General features: G+C 38.4%; 2 protein-coding genes across 5 annotated transcripts in view; one reads left to right on the top strand and one right to left on the bottom strand.

Moving 5' to 3' along the window:
• Positions 1 to 19100, top strand: part of PGS1 (phosphatidylglycerophosphate synthase 1) — a 56716-nt gene extending 37616 nt beyond the window's left edge. Inside the window, exons 8-9 of one of the 4 annotated variants that reach the window (XM_074225040.1) lie at positions 9650 to 9703; positions 10552 to 19100. In XM_074225040.1, the coding sequence (XP_074081141.1) occupies positions 9650 to 9681 (32 nt within the window). In that variant the 3' untranslated portion in view covers positions 9682 to 9703; positions 10552 to 19100. Of the gene's footprint in view, positions 1 to 3640; positions 4545 to 9649 lie in introns of those variants that run through there. The other 3 variants (XM_074225037.1, XM_074225041.1, XM_074225036.1) reach the window with 3 other exon arrangements.
• DNAH17 (dynein axonemal heavy chain 17) overlaps positions 3473 to 19166 on the bottom strand; it is a 167789-nt gene continuing 152095 nt past the window's right edge. The window contains exons 71-81 of the mRNA XM_074225035.1: positions 16273 to 16466; positions 13627 to 13775; positions 13386 to 13513; positions 12930 to 13157; positions 10198 to 10389; positions 7434 to 7613; positions 6842 to 7024; positions 6355 to 6537; positions 5719 to 5862; positions 4968 to 5193; positions 3473 to 3822 (exon numbers count right to left, since the gene is read on the bottom strand). Coding sequence (XP_074081136.1) covers positions 3575 to 3822; positions 4968 to 5193; positions 5719 to 5862; positions 6355 to 6537; positions 6842 to 7024; positions 7434 to 7613; positions 10198 to 10389; positions 12930 to 13157; positions 13386 to 13513; positions 13627 to 13775; positions 16273 to 16466 — 2055 coding nt within the window. The 3' untranslated portion in view covers positions 3473 to 3574. The remainder of the gene's footprint in view (positions 3823 to 4967; positions 5194 to 5718; positions 5863 to 6354; positions 6538 to 6841; positions 7025 to 7433; positions 7614 to 10197; positions 10390 to 12929; positions 13158 to 13385; positions 13514 to 13626; positions 13776 to 16272; positions 16467 to 19166) is intronic.

The following is a 19166-nucleotide window of genomic DNA, read 5'->3' as shown; positions in this document are numbered from 1 at the left end:
CAAGATGATAAAAAGATCATTTCAACTTCTCTTCTCACACTGCAATTTGAGAGGACAACCCTGGCCTGTTGTCATGGCCAGCTGTAGCTAATAGCTTATGAGCAAAAGGATCTAAGGAAACAGATCCTGGGACTGATGCCCTTTTGACATTCATCTGACTTACAGCTAAGGAGATGAGATGCTTTAGATTTGTATCAATTAGCTAATTGCAGAACCCAAAAGACCATCAATCCTTGCTTGTAAGGGACCCTTCTTCTGTCTTATCTGTTTTATCCGGATTAAATCTCATCTTAATCTGATCTTTACTTGAACCAGCCTTTTCTGGATGGGTTCTAAAAGGAGTCTATTGCTAGAACTAGTAGGATTTGGAAATTTCCCAGTGATAGATTTAGGGACCCTTCTTCTGTTTTATCTGTTTTATCCGGATTAAATCTCATCTTAATCTGATCTTTACTTGAACCAGCCTTTTCTGGATGGGTTCTAAAAGGAGTCTATTGCTAGAACTAGTAGGATTTGGAAATTTCCCAGTGATAGATTTCAGGCCAGGGTGATACTTTCATCCATTCCCCCTCCTCACCAAATTCCCCCACAAACTATGCAGATTTGGAATTTGGTACAGCCTGTGATAACCAGCAGATAACCCAGAGCAGCCAGGCATCATTTGTCAGGGATAATAACAATGTAATTATTAAATTGTCCTTTACAACAAGACTGAAGAAACCAAAGGAATGTACAAAGGCAGTAAGAGTTGTGGATAGAAGCTAAATAGGTGTAGCATACTTTTATATCTATGGGATCAATGCAATCACTCTTGTAACATAATTACAGTTTAAGAATTCAGCAGTTTTGACTTCATGTTCTGATTTCATTTTCTTTGTTCTGATAATTCAAACTACCACTCCTTTATACTAGAAAAATCAGTAATGGTCATTGTGAAAATCAGGCATGGAAAAGCAAATTTTCAGTCATCAAGTTTTAAGTTGCAAAATAATTAACTTTTTCATTCTGGTTTTACATTGGGCACTTGATCTCAACTTATTGAATCATCCTCTGAAATGTTTGGAGATAATTTGTGGCCAGCTGGCCACACCATAGTGAGAGCTGACAATACCTTTTTACCTAGGTAAAACTAGCATTTCCTTCCTTGAATCCCAGAAGGCAGGGTACAAATTATACTCTGAATAGTCTCAAAGAATTTTACAAAATTTCAAAATTGAGGGACTTCAGAGGCCACTGAATCCAATTTTTTTTTTCTGGAAGACTTCACACTACTTTACATGGTAATCCATTTCACTTTTGGAAAGATCTAATTGTTATGGAGTATTTCATTAAACCAAGTCTAAACTTCCTTTGCAGTCTGTATCAGTTGTTCCTCTTTGCAGTCTGTATCAATTGTTCCTCTTTCTGGCCTCAGAGATCAAGGCAGAACAAGTCTTATCTTTTTTAAGGTGGCAAACACTACATATTTAGTATCTTAGTCAATTATGTGGCATGAATTTGAGCCCCTTCACCATCCTGATTTTCTTCCACTTAATCATTTCCTCCTAAATGTGTCCAGGACTATCACTACACTTTGAGGAATTCATACCTTTCCTAATTTCTTCCTATAATAGCAGAGGTAAGTTCACAGGGTGGCGGTGGGTACTCCAGATATATAAAATATATAGCTATCTTTATCACTACCTTTATTTTGCAGAAGGAGTAAGTAAGGTCAAAGGTGAGATTTGAACCTAGTATTTCCCTGAATCTTATGTCCAAAGCAGTAACTATATAGATTCTAATCTTTTGTCACTAAGCAAGTAGGGTTGACCACAGCTGTGTGCAAATTGTCTCACTTGGCACAAAGGTCTCTGACCCTTTCAATTAAGTAAATTATTCCAAATTCAATATCCCATACCACTTAATCAAACCGAATGCTTTTTAAAATTTTTTTAATTTTATTCAAGACAATGGGGTTAAGTGACTTGCCCAAGGTCACACAGCTAGGCAATTAAGTGTCTGAGGCCAGATTTGAACTGAGGTACTCCTGACTCCAGGGCCAGTGCTGTATCCACTGCGCCACCTAGCCACCTTTTTCTTCCACATGTAAAATGAACTTGAACTTAAGCCTCTATGATTCTTTCCATCTCTAAACCATACATGACCCTATGAAATATATATCAGACCTTAGCAGAGAAATTTTCTACAAAGATAGTCTGATCAATATTAACAGGATATGATGGTAGTGTAGTAGTATAGTAATATAGTATAGTAGTATAGTAGCTATAGTTCCTATAGCTTATAATAGTGATGGTTTTTGGCCCCTTCTCTCTTCACCAAGGCACAGTCCATCTCCTGTTGAGAGATAATAATAATAATAATAATTACTATTATTATTATTATAGCAAATCATTATTAACTCTCAAGGCAAATTGTAAATACATTTATGTAATAGTTATAAAAGTGTAGATGTATATACATCTCTTGGCTATTTTACTTTTTTTTTTAAGGTTTTGTTTTGTTTTTTGCAAGGTAATGGGGTTAAAGTGGCTTGCCAGACTACACAGCTAGGTATTTATTAAATGTCTGAGGCCAGATTTGAACTCGGGTACTCCTGACTCCAGGGCTGGTGCTCTATCCACTGCACCACCTAGCCGCCCCTTCCTCCTTTCTTAAAGCCAGATCTTAGCCAGATCTCTACCTTTCTGGGCAGCATTACTTCTACCTAATAGTCTGGGCTTCATTTGGCTTTTTCTTTCTCTCTTTTTCACCCCCCCCCCCCCCCCACCAGTAGAAGGCTGAAGATACCTAAGCTGGTTAGTGAGACATGGTGCTACCTCTTTATCATCATTCAACTTGTATTCCTTCTATAGCACTTTAGTAATAATTTAATGCAAAAGTCACTTTTGATGATCTAGTACAGCTGTTGCTTTTAAATAATTGTCTTAGGACAGGATAGATAACTTGCTAATTAATAGTGAAACTGGATTTAAAACCCCAGCCTCAAGTCTGAATCCATCATTCCCCAACTCCCAACAGAATATATTTTGTTGCCTTTCAATAAAACAGTGTCAGGGGAAAAGGTAAAATGCAAAAAAAGTTTTGGCAAAGTTTAAGTTATTCAGAAGAAACACAACTCCAGATGTTTACTGATCTGGGAATTGGCAAAGAAAGGACTGGCCAGTGTTAGAAGACCTGCTTCTGCTGCTGGGTTTTTGATCTTCATACTCTTAACTAATTCAGAGCTAAGAACAGATTTGAAGTATGAAGCTACTAGACTCGGGTATGCAGCCAAAGATGCACAGTGTTTAGAAATAAGCCCAGGGACTTTTGGGAAGTCAAGTCAAGGAATTGGTCCCCTTACACACACCCAGGTAGCCTATTTCTGGTGCCTTTCAGGGCTTGAGCTGAAGGTGAGTCCAGTTTTAATCTGCTGCCTCTCCTCTAGATATGTTCTTTGCTATAAATTAGCAACTTGATTATTTAAGGGGAAAAAGCAAACTACCAAAAACCCACATAAAACTTTTTTTTTTTATTGGTAGTTGGTAATTATCCAATATCCATGCAAAGCCTTTTTTTGAATCCTGGAAGAATGTTAAATTTGTAAGAGCAATGCAACAGCTGCTAGAATCCACTTTGCTGCTTTTTCTTTGGTCTTCAGGTTAAAGGTCCAGACATAAGTGGGTCCACGGATTCGAGTTTTGTAGACAGGACATTCATAGATGTTCTTCGTGTCCATCCGGTCCACAGGAATGGCTTTGATGAAGATGACGGGCATGGCTGGTGTTAGTTCCTTTAGCCGAGCTTCGGCAATAACTCCAACCTGGATGTCCCAGCGAGCCCCTGCAATCAATACCCAGCTCAGACCCAGCTGGGTCTGGCCCTTCCCCTTCCTGCTTTGGGAGAAGACCTTCTGATATGAGTCTTGGCTCTTGATGATTGGTAGTTGGAACTTTTTTTTCAGAGTCTGAAACTGTCACAAAAATAGCTAAAAAAATTTGCTAAAAATAGGGTATCAGAGGGGTAATTACGTGCACATTACAACTGACTTGTGTATCCTACTATGCACTCAGGAATTGCTTAACGCAAAAGCTTCAGACAAATGAAGTTCCTTGAGTTTCGTCTATTTTAAAACTGAGCCTGATCCCTCAGCCTTCTGTTTGCTATGGCAAGAAATCACCACTCCAGCTGAGTATTATTGGAGACTTGTCTTGTCTTGTATGTACATATATACATTATACATAATATATAATTATTATTAAAGGGATTTGCTTTTAACCAAACCATTATTTCTTACTCATTCTATTTAATGATGTTTTAATTTCCTGCCTGAAAATGCAAAAAAAGACTGCAACTATGCCTTTCTTCAGTAATGTGGGGGATCTGGGAAGTTGGTATTACATCAACATTTTCCAAGTATTAAGGGATAAAATCAATCAGTCATTCATCATTTGGTAGGAGAGAGAAGGTGAGGACAGAGGAGCACTGTATAGACAGCTCAAACAAGTAGCTGGCTCAATGCACGAATCAGTTATTTCCTTGGGACTTTCAGGTCACTTTCCTGCAACCCTTTTGTGTCAGGGAAAAGACCTGACCCCCCCCCCCCCCCCCCCAGGGCTAAGGCTAAGTTCCTTATCACTTTTCAAAAGGTTTATAAAAGGGTTACAGTTTTGCAAAATGACACTTTTGGAGAGTTAGCCTTGGAATCAGAAAAACTTGGGTTCAAATCTTGCCTGTTCTGCACTGGGAGAGGAAATAGCTTCCTGGGAGCTTTGTGTGTTCAGGAAATACCAGACCTCTTGCCAAAAAATAAACCCAAACCAAATGATGGTTTCTGTCTCTTTGGTCCTGATGGGGCCTAGTCCCCTAATTCCCTTGTCTGTCTTGCCCCACACCATGAATTAGGCTCCCATCTAATTTTACAGTCTGAGAGCTGTATGTCTCATCTGTTGGAATTCAGTTTTGTTAGGTTACAGGACACTTATTACCTTCCATAAAGAGCCCATACACATAGGCACCCTCTCGCGGAGGAGCAGTCATGTCGTCCTTGGCCTTCTTGGTCACTTCCACGGCAAGACACATTTTATCTAGAGGCCACTCATTCTTTCTGGCCATGGACTGCATGATGGCAGTGAGGAAGGACTGGGGATTAAAGAAGCCAGCCAACCACACTGTTGTGGGCAGGACAAAATCTGTTGACCAAGCCTCAAGTTCCTGGAAGGAAACAAGGAGCGAGACTTGTGAAAAACCAGCCCTCTCCTCTGGCCTCACAAAGCTGAGGGAATGCTTTTTTTCTTTTGCCTTCCAGTTGGAGAGCTGAGAGGGCTTTACAAATAGCAATCAATGAAGCTCTCTGCTGCCTTCCCACGGATGACGTAGGTTTACTGTTTGGCTCCATTTTAAATGAGGGAACGGGAAGAAAAGGGTCAAGAAGGGACTTAAAATTGGAGCTGGGGTCATCCTGCTTGATGCAACAGAGGCCTTACTTCACTTTGTCACCTTTGCTCACATTTGGAATATCTCATGATATTTCATGTTGGTAGAAACTGCTTTCCCCTTTTATTTTTTTAAAAGAGGAAATGCTTCCATTGTTACAGGAAGCCTTGAGGGTTGTGGGCCAGCCCTTCCTATCATGTAATGACAAAGATTAAGGAGATTTTGGAGACCCCAGGAGTTAGAGCAACTTATAGCTACCTTGAAAGAGTCTTCACCCTGGGCCATGCAAGTAGTACTACTCACCCTGATCCGAAGAATCAGATCAGTATACCAAGCTCCCAGGCCCATCATAGAGGGATAGGCCCGAGCTTCCCATGATCCAGGCACATTGTCATAAAATAGTGCATTGGAGAGCTCTTCCATGTCTGTTGTTATAGTTAATTCTCCCTAAGGAACACAGGTAGAAAGGGGGCCAATATCAGCCATTTCCCCCAATTTTCCTCATCAGTAGATTGCAAATGTGACAGGAGGCTGACTAATGGCAAGTGTGCCCTTACTTGGCTGTGGCAACTGAGCCATCTAGATCTTAACATGAAGAATAGTGTGCCCCAATAAAAGTTCCTAGATGCTCTCTGCATGTGGTTGAGGAAACCAAGGCCCACAGGGGTCATGCAGCCATGGCACTACCAGCCACCTCTAATGATTGCACTTTTGTTGAAATGGGAACCCCTGTTGGCTGCAGATGATGGTCAGCTTCTGAGTTCTCATGCAGTGACTACTTGATCCAATTCCATAGTATTTAGGATACTAAATGTAGAGAGCAATGTATTAGGGAACAAGGTAGCAATTAGTGAGCCTGAGATAAAGCTGTGACTTTTTGGGACGAAGGGATTTTGTTTGTTTGGCAGTCTAGTGAGCCATGACTTCCTATTTTTTCACCTTTAATCCCAGATTCAGCTCCTTCAGTGAACGGCGCATTTCATTAGTAAGGATGTTCATTCTTTCACATTCTTGAAAGGCTACTACCACATACGGTGTCTTTTCCGTTGCTTTTGCCATGATCTCTGTCATATTAAAAGTTTCTGGAAGCTTCTCAAGGACTTCTTCCAGGATAGTTTTGACCTGCAAAAGCCCCAACATGTTCCCATTATCAGTAGTTTGTCACTAGGCTAGAGGGCCTAGTTTGTGTTATTAAAACAAAAAAAAAAAAGTTAAAGAAAGTTCAAAAAAAATAAGAACATTTCACGTATTCCTTAATGTAAGGTCAGCTTTCCTGACCAAAATGCTTGTAAATTAAGGTCCCCTGAAGGAAAGACGAGACCCAGCCTGGGTGCTGCTGCCATTTTGTTATTTGAGAACTAAGAAGTCAAGTTTTCCATTTATTTTTTACCTCAAACTGTGTCTGAAATAATTAAAAATTTCTTACCTTTTCTTCCCTGGACACTCCTGTCCCTCCTCCTGAGTCAGACTCTTTGGGCTGCATTTCTAGAACAGTACGGAATAGTTTCTCAGAGGTGACTGTCAGGAAACCAATTTCTGCATTGGGGTGCAGACCATACAGATACGGACTTTCAGGTGGTAAGTTGTCATCTATGTATTCGTGGTATCCCTGAAAAAAAAAAAGTGGGTTTAAGAAAGAGCATTTAAGAAAGGGATGCATTCCAAAAGGAAGATGCTGGGAGAATGATGCAATCTAGACAATGTGTCCCTCATGTTTCCTAAACAATTTTGTATGTGATCTTCCCAAAGCCAGTTCCAATCTCTTCACCAATCCCAAATCCCCAAACCATTTATGGTTGCTCCCACTTCCTCCCCTGGAAATTTCCATTCACTTTTACTGGAGGATGCATTTCAAATCTTAAGATTATTTTAGTTGCCCTTGCTTCTTTGTTCAATTATTGATATTCCATTTATATTGAAAGGCTCTTATCAGAGAGTCCACCTGGGGTGGTGTTAACCTTTTCTGCTACTCTATTGCTCATGTTTAATTTGTTAGCTGAGAAGCATTGGCTTCTCACTTTGTAATCTAAGTTGGGGGGGATCAAAAATCCCGGAGCCAAGAACAGATCTCCTTCCAGCATCTCTGTTCGAATGTATTCTGTCAGGTATGTTCGACATAGCCGACGGTCCCAGTCATCTGTAATGTGGCCTCCATACATAATTTCCCCGAAAAGGTAGCGTAGATCATCCCAAGGAACCTTGGGAGAGACAGAGAGAGGTCAGCAGCAGAATATTCACTCTTTACCTAGATGTTATATTTCATTTTCTTTATAAATGCAGTTTTTTGCCTAATTGATGCTTGATGATTATGCAAGCTGTCTTCTTTTCATGACTCTTCATGCTTAGTTTTCATTGTTCTTTCCTTTTCATGCTTTGTTTTATCAGCATTGAGCTTGTTTTCTTTCCTTACCACCCCCTCCCCGCAAAGTAGAGATTTTGGGGGGAGCACACTATAATATAATAGAGATGGATAATGAAGAGGTAGAAAAAGTACTTTGCGTTTGATACTTGTTTAGGGTGGGGGGGTAAGGGAGGAAGTTGAAAGTAGCAAGGAGAATGCTCCTTATTTTAATTAAAAAAAAAATCTTGCTGGCTGGGATATTTTCCTTTCTACTTCCTAAAGAGAAAACAGCCAAACAGGTGAAAATCTTTTCTTCTAGCAAAAAGATGAATCCAAGATTTTAGTAATTTTTGGCAGAAATTCCAATTAGAATCTTGTATTCTTGTATATTCTAAAAACACCCACCCTTCCTCTGGAATAGTACCATGCCTTTTTAGAACAGAGATATGAACATCCTGCCTCAGATACTAGTCATGTGACCATAGGCAAGTAATTTATCCATTGTTGCCTCAATTTCCTCATCTGTAAGATAGGAATAATAATAATTTTAGTGCCTGCTATTTTCCAGGGTAAGGATAAAAGGAGAGATTTGTAAAACTGATTCATGTATTTGTTTTTTTGAAGGTATTACTGTGAATTTTTCTTCCCTTTTCCATTATGTCGTGAGTAAATTACTCTAAGAGCTTGATCTTTTATCAACTCTAGATTGGGATAAAGGAATGATAGAAATTCAAAGATCCAATCTTTCACATCATTTATCTACCTTACCCAGTGGACTGATTTTTAGTAGCTGCTCACAAGTAAGATGAATTACTGTTTTAACCTTCTCTCCCTGCCCTTGCACACCCCCTAGTGGGCTATGTGACCTATATTGTACATCCTGATATTACCACCACCTGTCTTTATTTGAAAGAAACTAGAAAGAGAGGAGCAGGTGCTAAATTAGACCTCTTGGGAGGTCCTCTTCCCTTCCAGATGAAGCATTTGATTTAAAATTTTATCCTTGAGACCTCCTCAGCAGTGATGGTGTGAGATTCTAGAGTGCAAATTTGTGTGAAGATGAGGGCTCAACTTTCCCTGCAATATAACTGCAACCAGCAGGGACACTGTGGGGTTGGACTTGAGCAATCTCTAAGCTGAATTTCTCTGTAACCAATGACTCCTTCAACAGATCACTAGGAACTACCGCCTTGGTTTCTCTTAGACAAGGATTTTGGTTTTTCTGTTTTTAAGGGGACTGAGACAGAATGACTCAGTAACTTCAGACACACATTTATTGTCTGCTTTGGCAATTATATAAATCTTCATAGTGGAGGGGTATGCTTTGTGCTAGGGAAGAAATGAAGAACCTTGCCTTCTTGGAATTTGAAATCTAGTAAGAAGGTGTGGCAAACTAACTGACATGTTAAATGAATTTAAAAAGATGCAAACCAAGTGCGGGGTGGAGAAATAATTTTTGATTGGGAATCATGATAAGCTTTATGGAGGCTGTGAAATCTGAAATCTTAGAGGATAGGTAAGGAATCAATAGAAGGTAGAAGGTGAGTGAGCCTGCAGAAGTAGAAACCAGCATGAGAGCAGAATGGAGAAAGGCTTCAAGTTGCAGTCTTAAATCTAGGCTAAGAAATTTAAACTTTTGGCAATGGGGAACAACAACTAAAGGGTCTGAGCAGAATATGAACATGACTACATCTAAGCATAAAGTCTGGTATGAATCATTTTGAAGATACCAGAGCGTAGGGAGTAATTACGACCCTAGGTAGCACTAATAAAGGCAGCTGGCAATTTGTTGAGTTGTTTCAGTCCTGTTCTATTCTTTGTGACTTCAGTTGGAGTTTTCTTGGCAAAGAAACTGGAGTGGTTTACCATTTCCTTCTTCAACTCATTTTACAGATGAAGAAACTGAGACAAACAGGATTAAGTGACTTGCCCAGGATCACACACCTAGTAAGTATTTCTCTGGGGCCACATTTGAACCCAGTAAGATGAGCCCTTCTAATTCCATGCTTGGAACTTTATCCTCTGTGCCATTTAGCTGTCCTGTATTAGAGTGGTGACTATTCTATTAAGTAGGATAGTAGAAATGAAAAGCAAGCAGTGAATAGAATTTTTTTTTCTCCATAAGCTCAGAGATACATGCTATGGACTTCTTGCAGAAAATCCCCCCAGTCAGGTACACCTGGTGAATATCTCCCTCCTAGTCATTGTGTATTCTAGTTGTGAGGACATCCTCAGGGTTGTCTTGGGGCTTGGTGTCTTCAGGAACATTTTCTACTTTAAAGTTGCTCTGTATGACTGGATTCCTAACCAGGGCATGATTTGCCCTGATATGGTGATGTTAACCAAAGACAGGCATAGAGAGAACCCACAACCTCAGATGAAAACTTGATTTTGTTCTCATCATCATCTGTATGGCCTGTCTTAGGCAAGTCTTTCTTTACCTTGGTGTTTGCTTCCAGATAATTATAAAGAACACTGATAGAGATGGTTAAGTCTCCATTGTTGAAAGGGTATGTCCTGTTCCAACCTTGAGCTCCAAATTTACGTCTCTCTGCCACCACCGCGTGGAAATAACAGAGGGCAAACAGAATGCATTTAAATTCAATTTCCTTAGTGCACATTTCCAATGTATCCTATGAAAGAAAAAGATTCTATAGATGTGGCTAATTTACCCTTCTGTAATAAAATTTCAACTGGGAGGTAGAATTTTGCTAGGGAAGGGCACACCAGGTTATTCTGATAATGGAATTTTGGCCAAACACTTTGATAATGATATTTGTCCTTCTTTCTCAAAGAATTCCATGACATCAGGGGAGGTGATGCCATCATGACAAGTTTGAGAAGTGGATTTGAGTGAGGAGGAGCTATGCTAAGTCAGCAGCCTCATTCTCTCCTCCAGAGCCATCTGGGTCCAGTGGCCAAACACTTTTTACTAAAGAAACTGAATGGCCTGCTAAGTGCCAAACATCAATATTCTGACTGATCTTATTAACTTGAGGTTGAAAGCTGGGATGATCAATTTAAAGTAGTCCATAAAAAGACTGAAATAAAAATTTAAAAAGAAGATTTGGTTTTATTATTTTCAAGTACATGGAATAACAAAACTCCAAGCTGTTGCTTAAGCTAAGAACTCTAGTATACCTACCTCACAGGGTGGTTGTGAGGAACAAATGACAACTAAATAAATGCTGGCTATTATTATTTTTTATCATTGATAATGAGTATATAGGTTGATTTATGTTTCTCATTAATGAATAATTTTTCCATATGAACAATTTGCCTTAATGCTTTAAAAATTTGTCAAAATGAATCTAACATTTTATTAGTATTATAATTGTATTTTTGCCTTTCTTTGTATTTCCACCATGAACATATAGTGCCTGATGTTTAATGAATGTAATAAAACAGACTATATGTTTGCTTGACTGAACCTTCAAAAAAACTTTTTTTTTTTTTTGGACTCTGCAAAGCTTAGACTTAAACCCAGATCAGGAACACCCTTCCCAACCTAACCCATTTCCCCCGTTCTTCCTTAATTCCCAGTTTATGGAAAAAGCCAGAAGATTTGACCCTAGTTCTGTCTTAGTCACTGGCTCACTGTGGTCTTTGGGCAAGTCTTTGTGTTTCAGTTTTCTTCTGTGAGAATGATGGAGATGGATCATCTCTAAGGCCTATTCCAAGTCTGACTTTCTGTGGTTCTCATTTAATACCAACCATTTAATACCAACCAGTATAGTCTGAATCAATGAAGTTTTACTGGTTTATCATTAAGTGAGTTGGATCCATGACTCCTGGAACAAACAGTATTGTTGTAAATGGATCAGCTTGGTATTAGGTTTCAGAGGGCAGAGCAAATGCTAAAGCTGGATGGAAGCATCTTTGGACCTCAGTTACCCTCCAACCTCCTTCCTTTTGAATATGAAACCAGGGCTGGGGCCTCCAAGTTTTGGTTCCAAGGAAGTGAGGGAGACACTCTTCTCAACCTCTTGCCCTTCTCTCCCAAAACTCAGTTTCCTGCCTGAAAACTCCAGGAAATAAGCTATGAAAGCCAGTGAGAAAATGGCCAAACGGAAGAGGAGGGGCTTGGCAAGGAAATAAACATCGCTTGCCAGCTCCAAACAGAAGTTTATAGGAAACCTAATGGGGGAGTTGGTTGTGCCAGGAGGAGATTACAGCAATTCACCAAAGGCAAAAGGTTTTTAACCCCATGCAACACAAAAAACAATTTAATTTAATTCAATAGGAGACACCCAAAGACTATGTTTGCCACTCTATCCACTTCTCAGTGCAGTATTAATATATTATGCTATTGAGTTAAGATACAAAACTACATAGCTTAACTACACTAAATGCTTAAAATTGTGTTAAGTTTTTGGGAAAATTTTGTACATGAAAATTCAAATTATGAAAATACACAAATGAGGGAGTCACTTTCACTGCAAAATGTTTAGTTTTCTAAAATGATTCCTCTGAGAATTGTTCCTTTAAATATTAAGTTCTTCTATTGCATTCACTTTTCTAAAGTTCTCATTATACAGGCATTTCAGATCTTTGTCTGTTTTGCAATGTAAGGCATGGTTTGAACATATTAATACATAGATATATGTGTGTGATTTTCAAGGCTGACTTCACCCAAGCCTTAGAAATTTAATTTTTCTTTGGCAGCGATACTATAACCTCACATTATACTTTATAAGAAGCACTTTTGGGACAGTGCTGAAGGGTTGATAGTATAAGTATTTTACTGAAGAAACAGAGTTAAGAGGTGAAACTGGGCATCCTGAGTCCTCTATAGCACTCATTATGCTTCTGGTTTGGTGTAAAGAAATGAGAACAGTGAGTAAGGAAGTTTAAATTCTATCTCTGGCTCTATCACATATTTTCTATATAATCTAGAATGCTAAAACAAAATCTCATCTCTCTGGATATCAGTTTCTTCTTTTCTAAAATGAGGAGGTTGAACTAAATTATGACTTATCTTTCAGATATAAAATTATGGGATTTGAATGGTACAAAATGAAACAACTTTTGAGTTACCATCTCACTTCCATTAAACTGACAAAAATAATTAAAATCAAAAAAAAAAAAGAAGAAAAGAAAGAAACTGCATCTAGCGGCTTGGGAGAGAAGGAGGAGGAAAGAGAGAAGGGCCCAGCTTCTAACCCAGCCATACCTGTGTGAAAAGGTCCAAGGCTTTGTGCAAGTTGGCATGCATGCCAGTAGGAGGCTCATTTGTGATTTTTATGGCATTTTCCAGGAGGCCCTGTGGTATGATATGAACTTCAGGGCAGGGGGCAGGTTCTGCACTTATATATACTCGATAATCATCATGGCTTCCTGTGCTGTATTTCTCTACCTTCTTATCCAGAGTGCTCAACCATTTGGCAACAAGATGGATGTTCTACAACCAAAATTAGATTAAATGTTTGATTAATTGATATTCCTCATTCCTATCTCCCCATTCTCTTTCCCATGCATCATTTTTTTTTCCAACCCCTAGCCTAACATTTTTTTTAACCTACAAGCTCTTGGATCAGTGGATCCAGACTAATTTAATAAACATGATTGAATGAAATCCTTCATATAAGAGGGATGCCTTACTGGAGAGGTTAAGGTTCTAATTAAATACCTGCAGAATGACCCAGTGCCCTTTCTCAGATGCCATATCCAGAGCATTCTCAGCTACTATTTCTTGTCCCTGCCCCAGGGACACATTATGGATTTTCCCGTTGTCAATGGTAAATCCCAACTTTTGTCCTGAGGGAAAGAAAAACAGGAAAACCACTGAGCTGAAAAAATTCCAGAATCTTTGATGGCATAGATATCAACAACAAAAGGTTCCACAGATGTTACTATTAGGGACTATTTACCTAATGCTTCCACATCTTTCAAGGGGTCAACCCCTGGAGAAAGGATGAAGAATATTGGAGTAGAAGGGCTACTTTCCTCATAAGATTTGGAAAACTCCACACTCCGTCCTTCCACATACTTGGTCCCCATCTTCTCCTCCACAAAGTTTCTAAAAAATATGTATGTTTTTAAATAGACATGGAAAGAGAGGCTGTAGATACTCTGAGAGCAACAGAGGAGTTGAGTAGATTGTGACAATGTGGACCAGTGGATCAAACATAGATTAGAGGACCATTTGTGCAGAGACTCAAAATCAAGGGGATATTTGGCAGGAGGAAGGAAGTATCTATTCTACCAGGAGTTGGAGGGCTGTAGTTTGATCCTGGTTTTATTTTGAAGAGTATATAAATTCAATTCTGTGGAATTACTGGGGAACAAATATGTAAACATGTAAATTGAATGATGTTAAACCTCTCTGTACCAAATGACTTCATGGAACTGTGTGTGATCAGCCAGTATGACAGACTTGATTTAGCATTACAGTCCCCAATTGATTTAGGTAGATCATAGATTTATAAATAATTCAACCTGGAAAAAAAATTCTTCAGTTTCTAAAGTAAGACAATTCTCATTTTAGAGTTATAAAGCCCTTTATGTATTTGATCTCCTCAGATCCTCACCAATCCTCACAGAAACCTTGTCTGCTCCACCAGAGCAAAGAAAGGCAGAGTCCTCTTGATAAAAGGCATGGTGAGGGAAAGAGCTAATTCTTAATTTTCTGAAAGGATGCAAATAATGGCTCATATTTATACAGTGTTTTAAAATTTGCTTATCAAACCTAGTTTGTTCAACTTTGACTCTTGCCTAGTTATATCCACCACTCACTAGCCGTTTTCTCTAATCTCACACATCACCTGCCAACTGGGATTCAATATTGTCTCATATCATGTTGCTAATAAGCTACTAAATGGAATATTCCAGGCAGAGAAATGTTCATCTACTTTTTTAGGAAACTCCCTGAAATAGTCAGGTGGCTACTTGGCTTATTCTCAGATTCTGTTTATCCTCTTTCCAGAAACTAAACTACTTAAGGACCAAAACTAACAGTTTAATTAAACACCACCTTTGGACCCTCCTCACAGAACCCAGTCTCTTGCAAAAGGAGTTAAAAGAAGTCTGGTTAGCCAGATGAAGTGAGATTTTCACTATCAGGGGGAATTCTAGCATGGAGATGAATATTTTTGGGAAATTTGGCTGCCTGCATTCTACCAGGAAAAATGATTAAGAAAGGAGTCAAGAGATAGGAAAACTGGTTTCAAAAACCAACTCTCAACTGGGTTTAATTTAATTAGAATTTGATCAAATCTAATATCCTCTTTTTTTTTTTTAACTTTTAAGCCCTTGGTAGGACAGAGCCTTATTAATGTTTGAGTTACTTTTTAACAAAAGGGAAAACGGATGAACTAGCTTTACCCCAAGTTCAAGTTTAATTTCAGTTGCTCTTCCTGGAGGGGAACTGGTAGCTGGTTGAATACTCCTCCAAAGATATTTTTGTGAAAGAAGAGATTAAGCAAGAAAGATGGAAGGAAGGGGAAGCTGGATCTACAGCCATTCTCTCTCTGATCTGAGAGGTATTTCTTTTCTTTCTTTTTTTTTTAGGTTTTTTTGTAAGGCAAATGGGGTTAAGTGGCTTGCCCAAGGCCACACAGCTAGGTAATTATTAAGTGTCTGAGGCCGGATTTGAACCCAGGTACTCCTGACTCCAGGGCTGGTGCTTTATCCACTACACCACCTAGCCGCCCCTATCTGAGAGGTATTTCATGGACAGAAAGATGTATATCAGGGAAATGGCTTAATATCAGATGAGAACAGTTCATCTTGCAAATTAGTTCAGATTCATATTAATTTTCAAGTAGAGAACTGGGTATGAATTCAAAAATGCCTGTAAAAGCCTCTATGAACTGATGCACAATGAAGAAAACAGACCCAGAATAACAAGAGATGTAAATGAAGCGAATGGCAGCAGCAGCAACTGCAAACCACAATGCCCTATACCTAAGAAACTGAATACTTTGTTCTCATAAGTGGGCAGCTGGGTGGCACAATGGAGTCAGGAAGACTCCTCTCACACACTAGCTTTGTGACCCTGGTTAAGTTACTTGACCCTGTTTGCTTCAGTTTCCTCAGCTGGAAAATGAGCAGAAGGGAAAACTGCTCCATTATCTTTGATAAGAAATGAATTTACTCAAGAGTCAGACATGACGAAACAACTGAACAACAACATGCACAAAGAAGAGCAGACTTACTCCTTGAAGCCTCAGAAGGCAGGGGGGAAAAATCAATAGGTAGCAATTATTAAAGAGGTAAATTTAGGCTTGCTTTCAGGAAAATTTCTCAACAGAGCTGTCCAGAAGTGGAATAGGCCATCTGGAGAGGTGGGGGGGTGTCCCCTTCCTTTGATTATGTTAGGGTTCTGTTACTCTTTTTTGTTATATGGGTTAGACTAGATAAGCTTTTACGTCCCTTCCATTGCTCAAGTATCAGAAGAAATAATGACAGTATTGTATCACCTAGAGAAGTGGACAACCACTACACCACTCAGATCTCTGGTGAGGCTTTGGTTAGAATTCAGGTTGGGTTGTGGGAGTCTTGGCTTACAGACATACCTGACAGCATAGGTCATTCTATCTGGTCTCATACACCTCATCATGCAGAGTTTCTGTAGTGCAGTTTTATTCTTCCATTCTTTAGGAAATATTTCCTTTTCTGGGGCTTCAGATTCAACAAATTTTTTCCACCGTTTAGCAGAACCTTCAATGTCATTATCTAGATTTCTGAATTCATCCATGTCGGAAAGAACCTGTGAATTCACAACAAGAACTTATTCCATTTCTTTCTTAGAAAAGGTTATTCAAATATGTCTATTTGTCTGAAATCACTTATTTATGACCTAGTATATGGAAAGGACTGTGTTGGAAGCCTGGGGAAAGAGATACTTAAAACAAATTCTGATAAAATTTCTCCACCTAGAAAAGTTCATTTTTTTTTTTTTAGTTAACCACCTGAACCTCAGGACTTTTATTTGGGATGAAAGGACCAATGTTTCACAATTAAAACTATTACTTGGTTTTATTTTTTACTGAGGACAAATAGTGTCAAAATGACCTTACTATCAAACCTTATTGAAAAGGAATGAGGGGAGGGTACAGTTAGGTAGTGCAGTGGAGTCAGGAGGATCTGAGTTCAAATGTGACTTGAAATATTTGACACTAGCTGTGAGATCCTTGGCAACTCACCCAATTGTCTCCCTTCCAAAAATTAAAGAAATGGGTCAGATGTAGCCCTGTATATTAAGAAGATATACTCATGTAAAGTATTAAGATCTGGAATTTATATGGCACTTTAATATTTGTGAAGTACATTATATCATTTTATCCTCAAAATAGTCTTGTGAGATAAAAACTAATTGTTTCTTCTGACTGACTACTAAAAAAGTAAAGGCACTAAATGAGGCTTATGATCTATAACTATAGGACTGTGAAACTATTAATGACCTTAAAAACTAGGGTAGGTAAAGTCATCCCCGCTGGCAATTTAACTGAAAATGAGTGTGGAAGCCCCACAGAGGCTTGTTGTCTCCCCATTACTCCAAATACAGTGCTAACTCCTTGAGGGGAGAAACTTTCAGTTTTTGACTTTGTATCTCCTGTTCCCTGGCATAGAACCTCCTACTTATTAAAACTTTGTTGAATTGAATTGCACTGGATTAAAATTCAATAAGGAAAAACAGCCCAGGAAAAATAAAAATCTGAAAACCCAAAGAGAAAACAATTTTGATAAGGAAAAAAAGTTAGCCACAGATACTGTAATGGACACACAGGTAACTCATCAACCAACTTATATATCATCTAAGTCATAAAAAAGATCAAAAAAGTTGAGATCTCCCTCAAAAAAGGAGATCAAGAGTGGGTAATAGAAAGTAAATATAAAAATCAAGAGTTTGTCCTATGATAGTAGTATCAGGCACATTAAATTACTAATTGAGTCAAAGTGGACTCAGTATGTTAAGGAGAATAAAATATTGAAGGTTTTTCTTTAAGCTATAATTGAGGGAAAAGATGGTAATATAATTGCTGCCAGTGGTGGATGGGAATAATGATAACAGACAGTAATGGAAAAAATAGAACTGTTCAACTTTTCCTTTGCTCCTTATTTCCCTGCCAAGGAGAATAATCATTGGACTTGATAGGACAGAAAAAGATGATTAAGAAGTTAAGAACCAAGATAAGTAGGGAGAAGGTGAGAACGGTTCGAGCTGCCTGCCCTTTCATGCCCTGGCATGAAAGTTATCACATTAAATCCAGGATCCAAAAATATCTTATTAACCTATATTAAAATCAGGAATAAATGAAATAATATATTTGAATTGAAGAAATCAATTTCATAACAGGGAAGCATGGCTAGATAGGCTATCTAGAAGGATTATATTTGCTCTATTTGGCCCTAGGGGTCAAACCTAAGAATGATGAATGGAAGAAAAGAAAGGCAAATTTAGGTTTGATGAAAGTAAAGCATCTTCACAATAGTTCAGTTGTTTCACTTGTATCTCATCCTTTGTGACTTTACATGGGGTTTTCTTGGGAAAGATACTGGAATGGTATGCCATTTATTTCCTTCTCCAGCAAATCCGTTTTTGTCAGGCAATCAGAGATTAAATGACTTTCTCAGGGTTATATAGTTAGGAAATGTCTGATTCTAGATTTGAACTCAAGTCTGACTTCAGGCCCAACATTCTATCCACTGAGTCACCAACTGCTTCCACTTCATAATTGAAACTAACTAAAAGTGAATGTTCCCTTTGTGGTAAAGCTTTAAGCAAAGACGAAATAGTTACATGACTCAAATATTTTAAGAAGAAGGGAGTTTTGGTCCCCTTTCCATATGAATTAGACAACATGACTCTTCTAAGAGATTGTAATCTCCAAATTGTGAATTATGCAACAGTTCACTAACTTTTCTTTTTCTAGAATTTCTTTGACACCAAGAGAAATAATCATTTAGATAAATTTCTTTAATTTAAAAAACTCTAGAATGTGAGATCTAGGATTAGCCTCAAAGACAATGAGATCTGAGAAAAACCTTTACTCTTTGTATAATATTACTAAGGCAGTGGTTGGTGGTAGGAGTGTGGGTTGGGGAAAAGCCATGTGGATAAAGCCATGTGGTCCAACATCCTGGGAGTGATCTCAGCCTGCCTGGAAGTTATCCCTTTCTGTGCCAATATAAACATCTGGTACATTATAGGAATTTAATAAATGCTATATTCAAAATAGGAATGAAAAGTTTAAATTTTGCTAACAGTAAGCAGATACTGTTTTTCATCATCATCTCTGATTTCCTTGTTATAACTGAATTCCACAGGTTAATAACTTGTTGCAATCTAATCTCATTAATATAATCAGCCTTAGAAGAAAAGTATGTTATATATATATATATGTGTGTGTGTGTGTGTGTACATATATACACATATATATATGTATATAGTGTTTCTAAGTCCTTT

This window comes from Macrotis lagotis, chromosome 2 (assembly GCF_037893015.1).
Source record: "Macrotis lagotis isolate mMagLag1 chromosome 2, bilby.v1.9.chrom.fasta, whole genome shotgun sequence".
Lineage (NCBI taxonomy): Eukaryota > Metazoa > Chordata > Mammalia > Peramelemorphia > Peramelidae > Macrotis > Macrotis lagotis.
The sequence above is the reverse complement of the archived record's forward strand: the minus strand, read 5'-3'. Positions and strand labels throughout refer to the sequence as shown.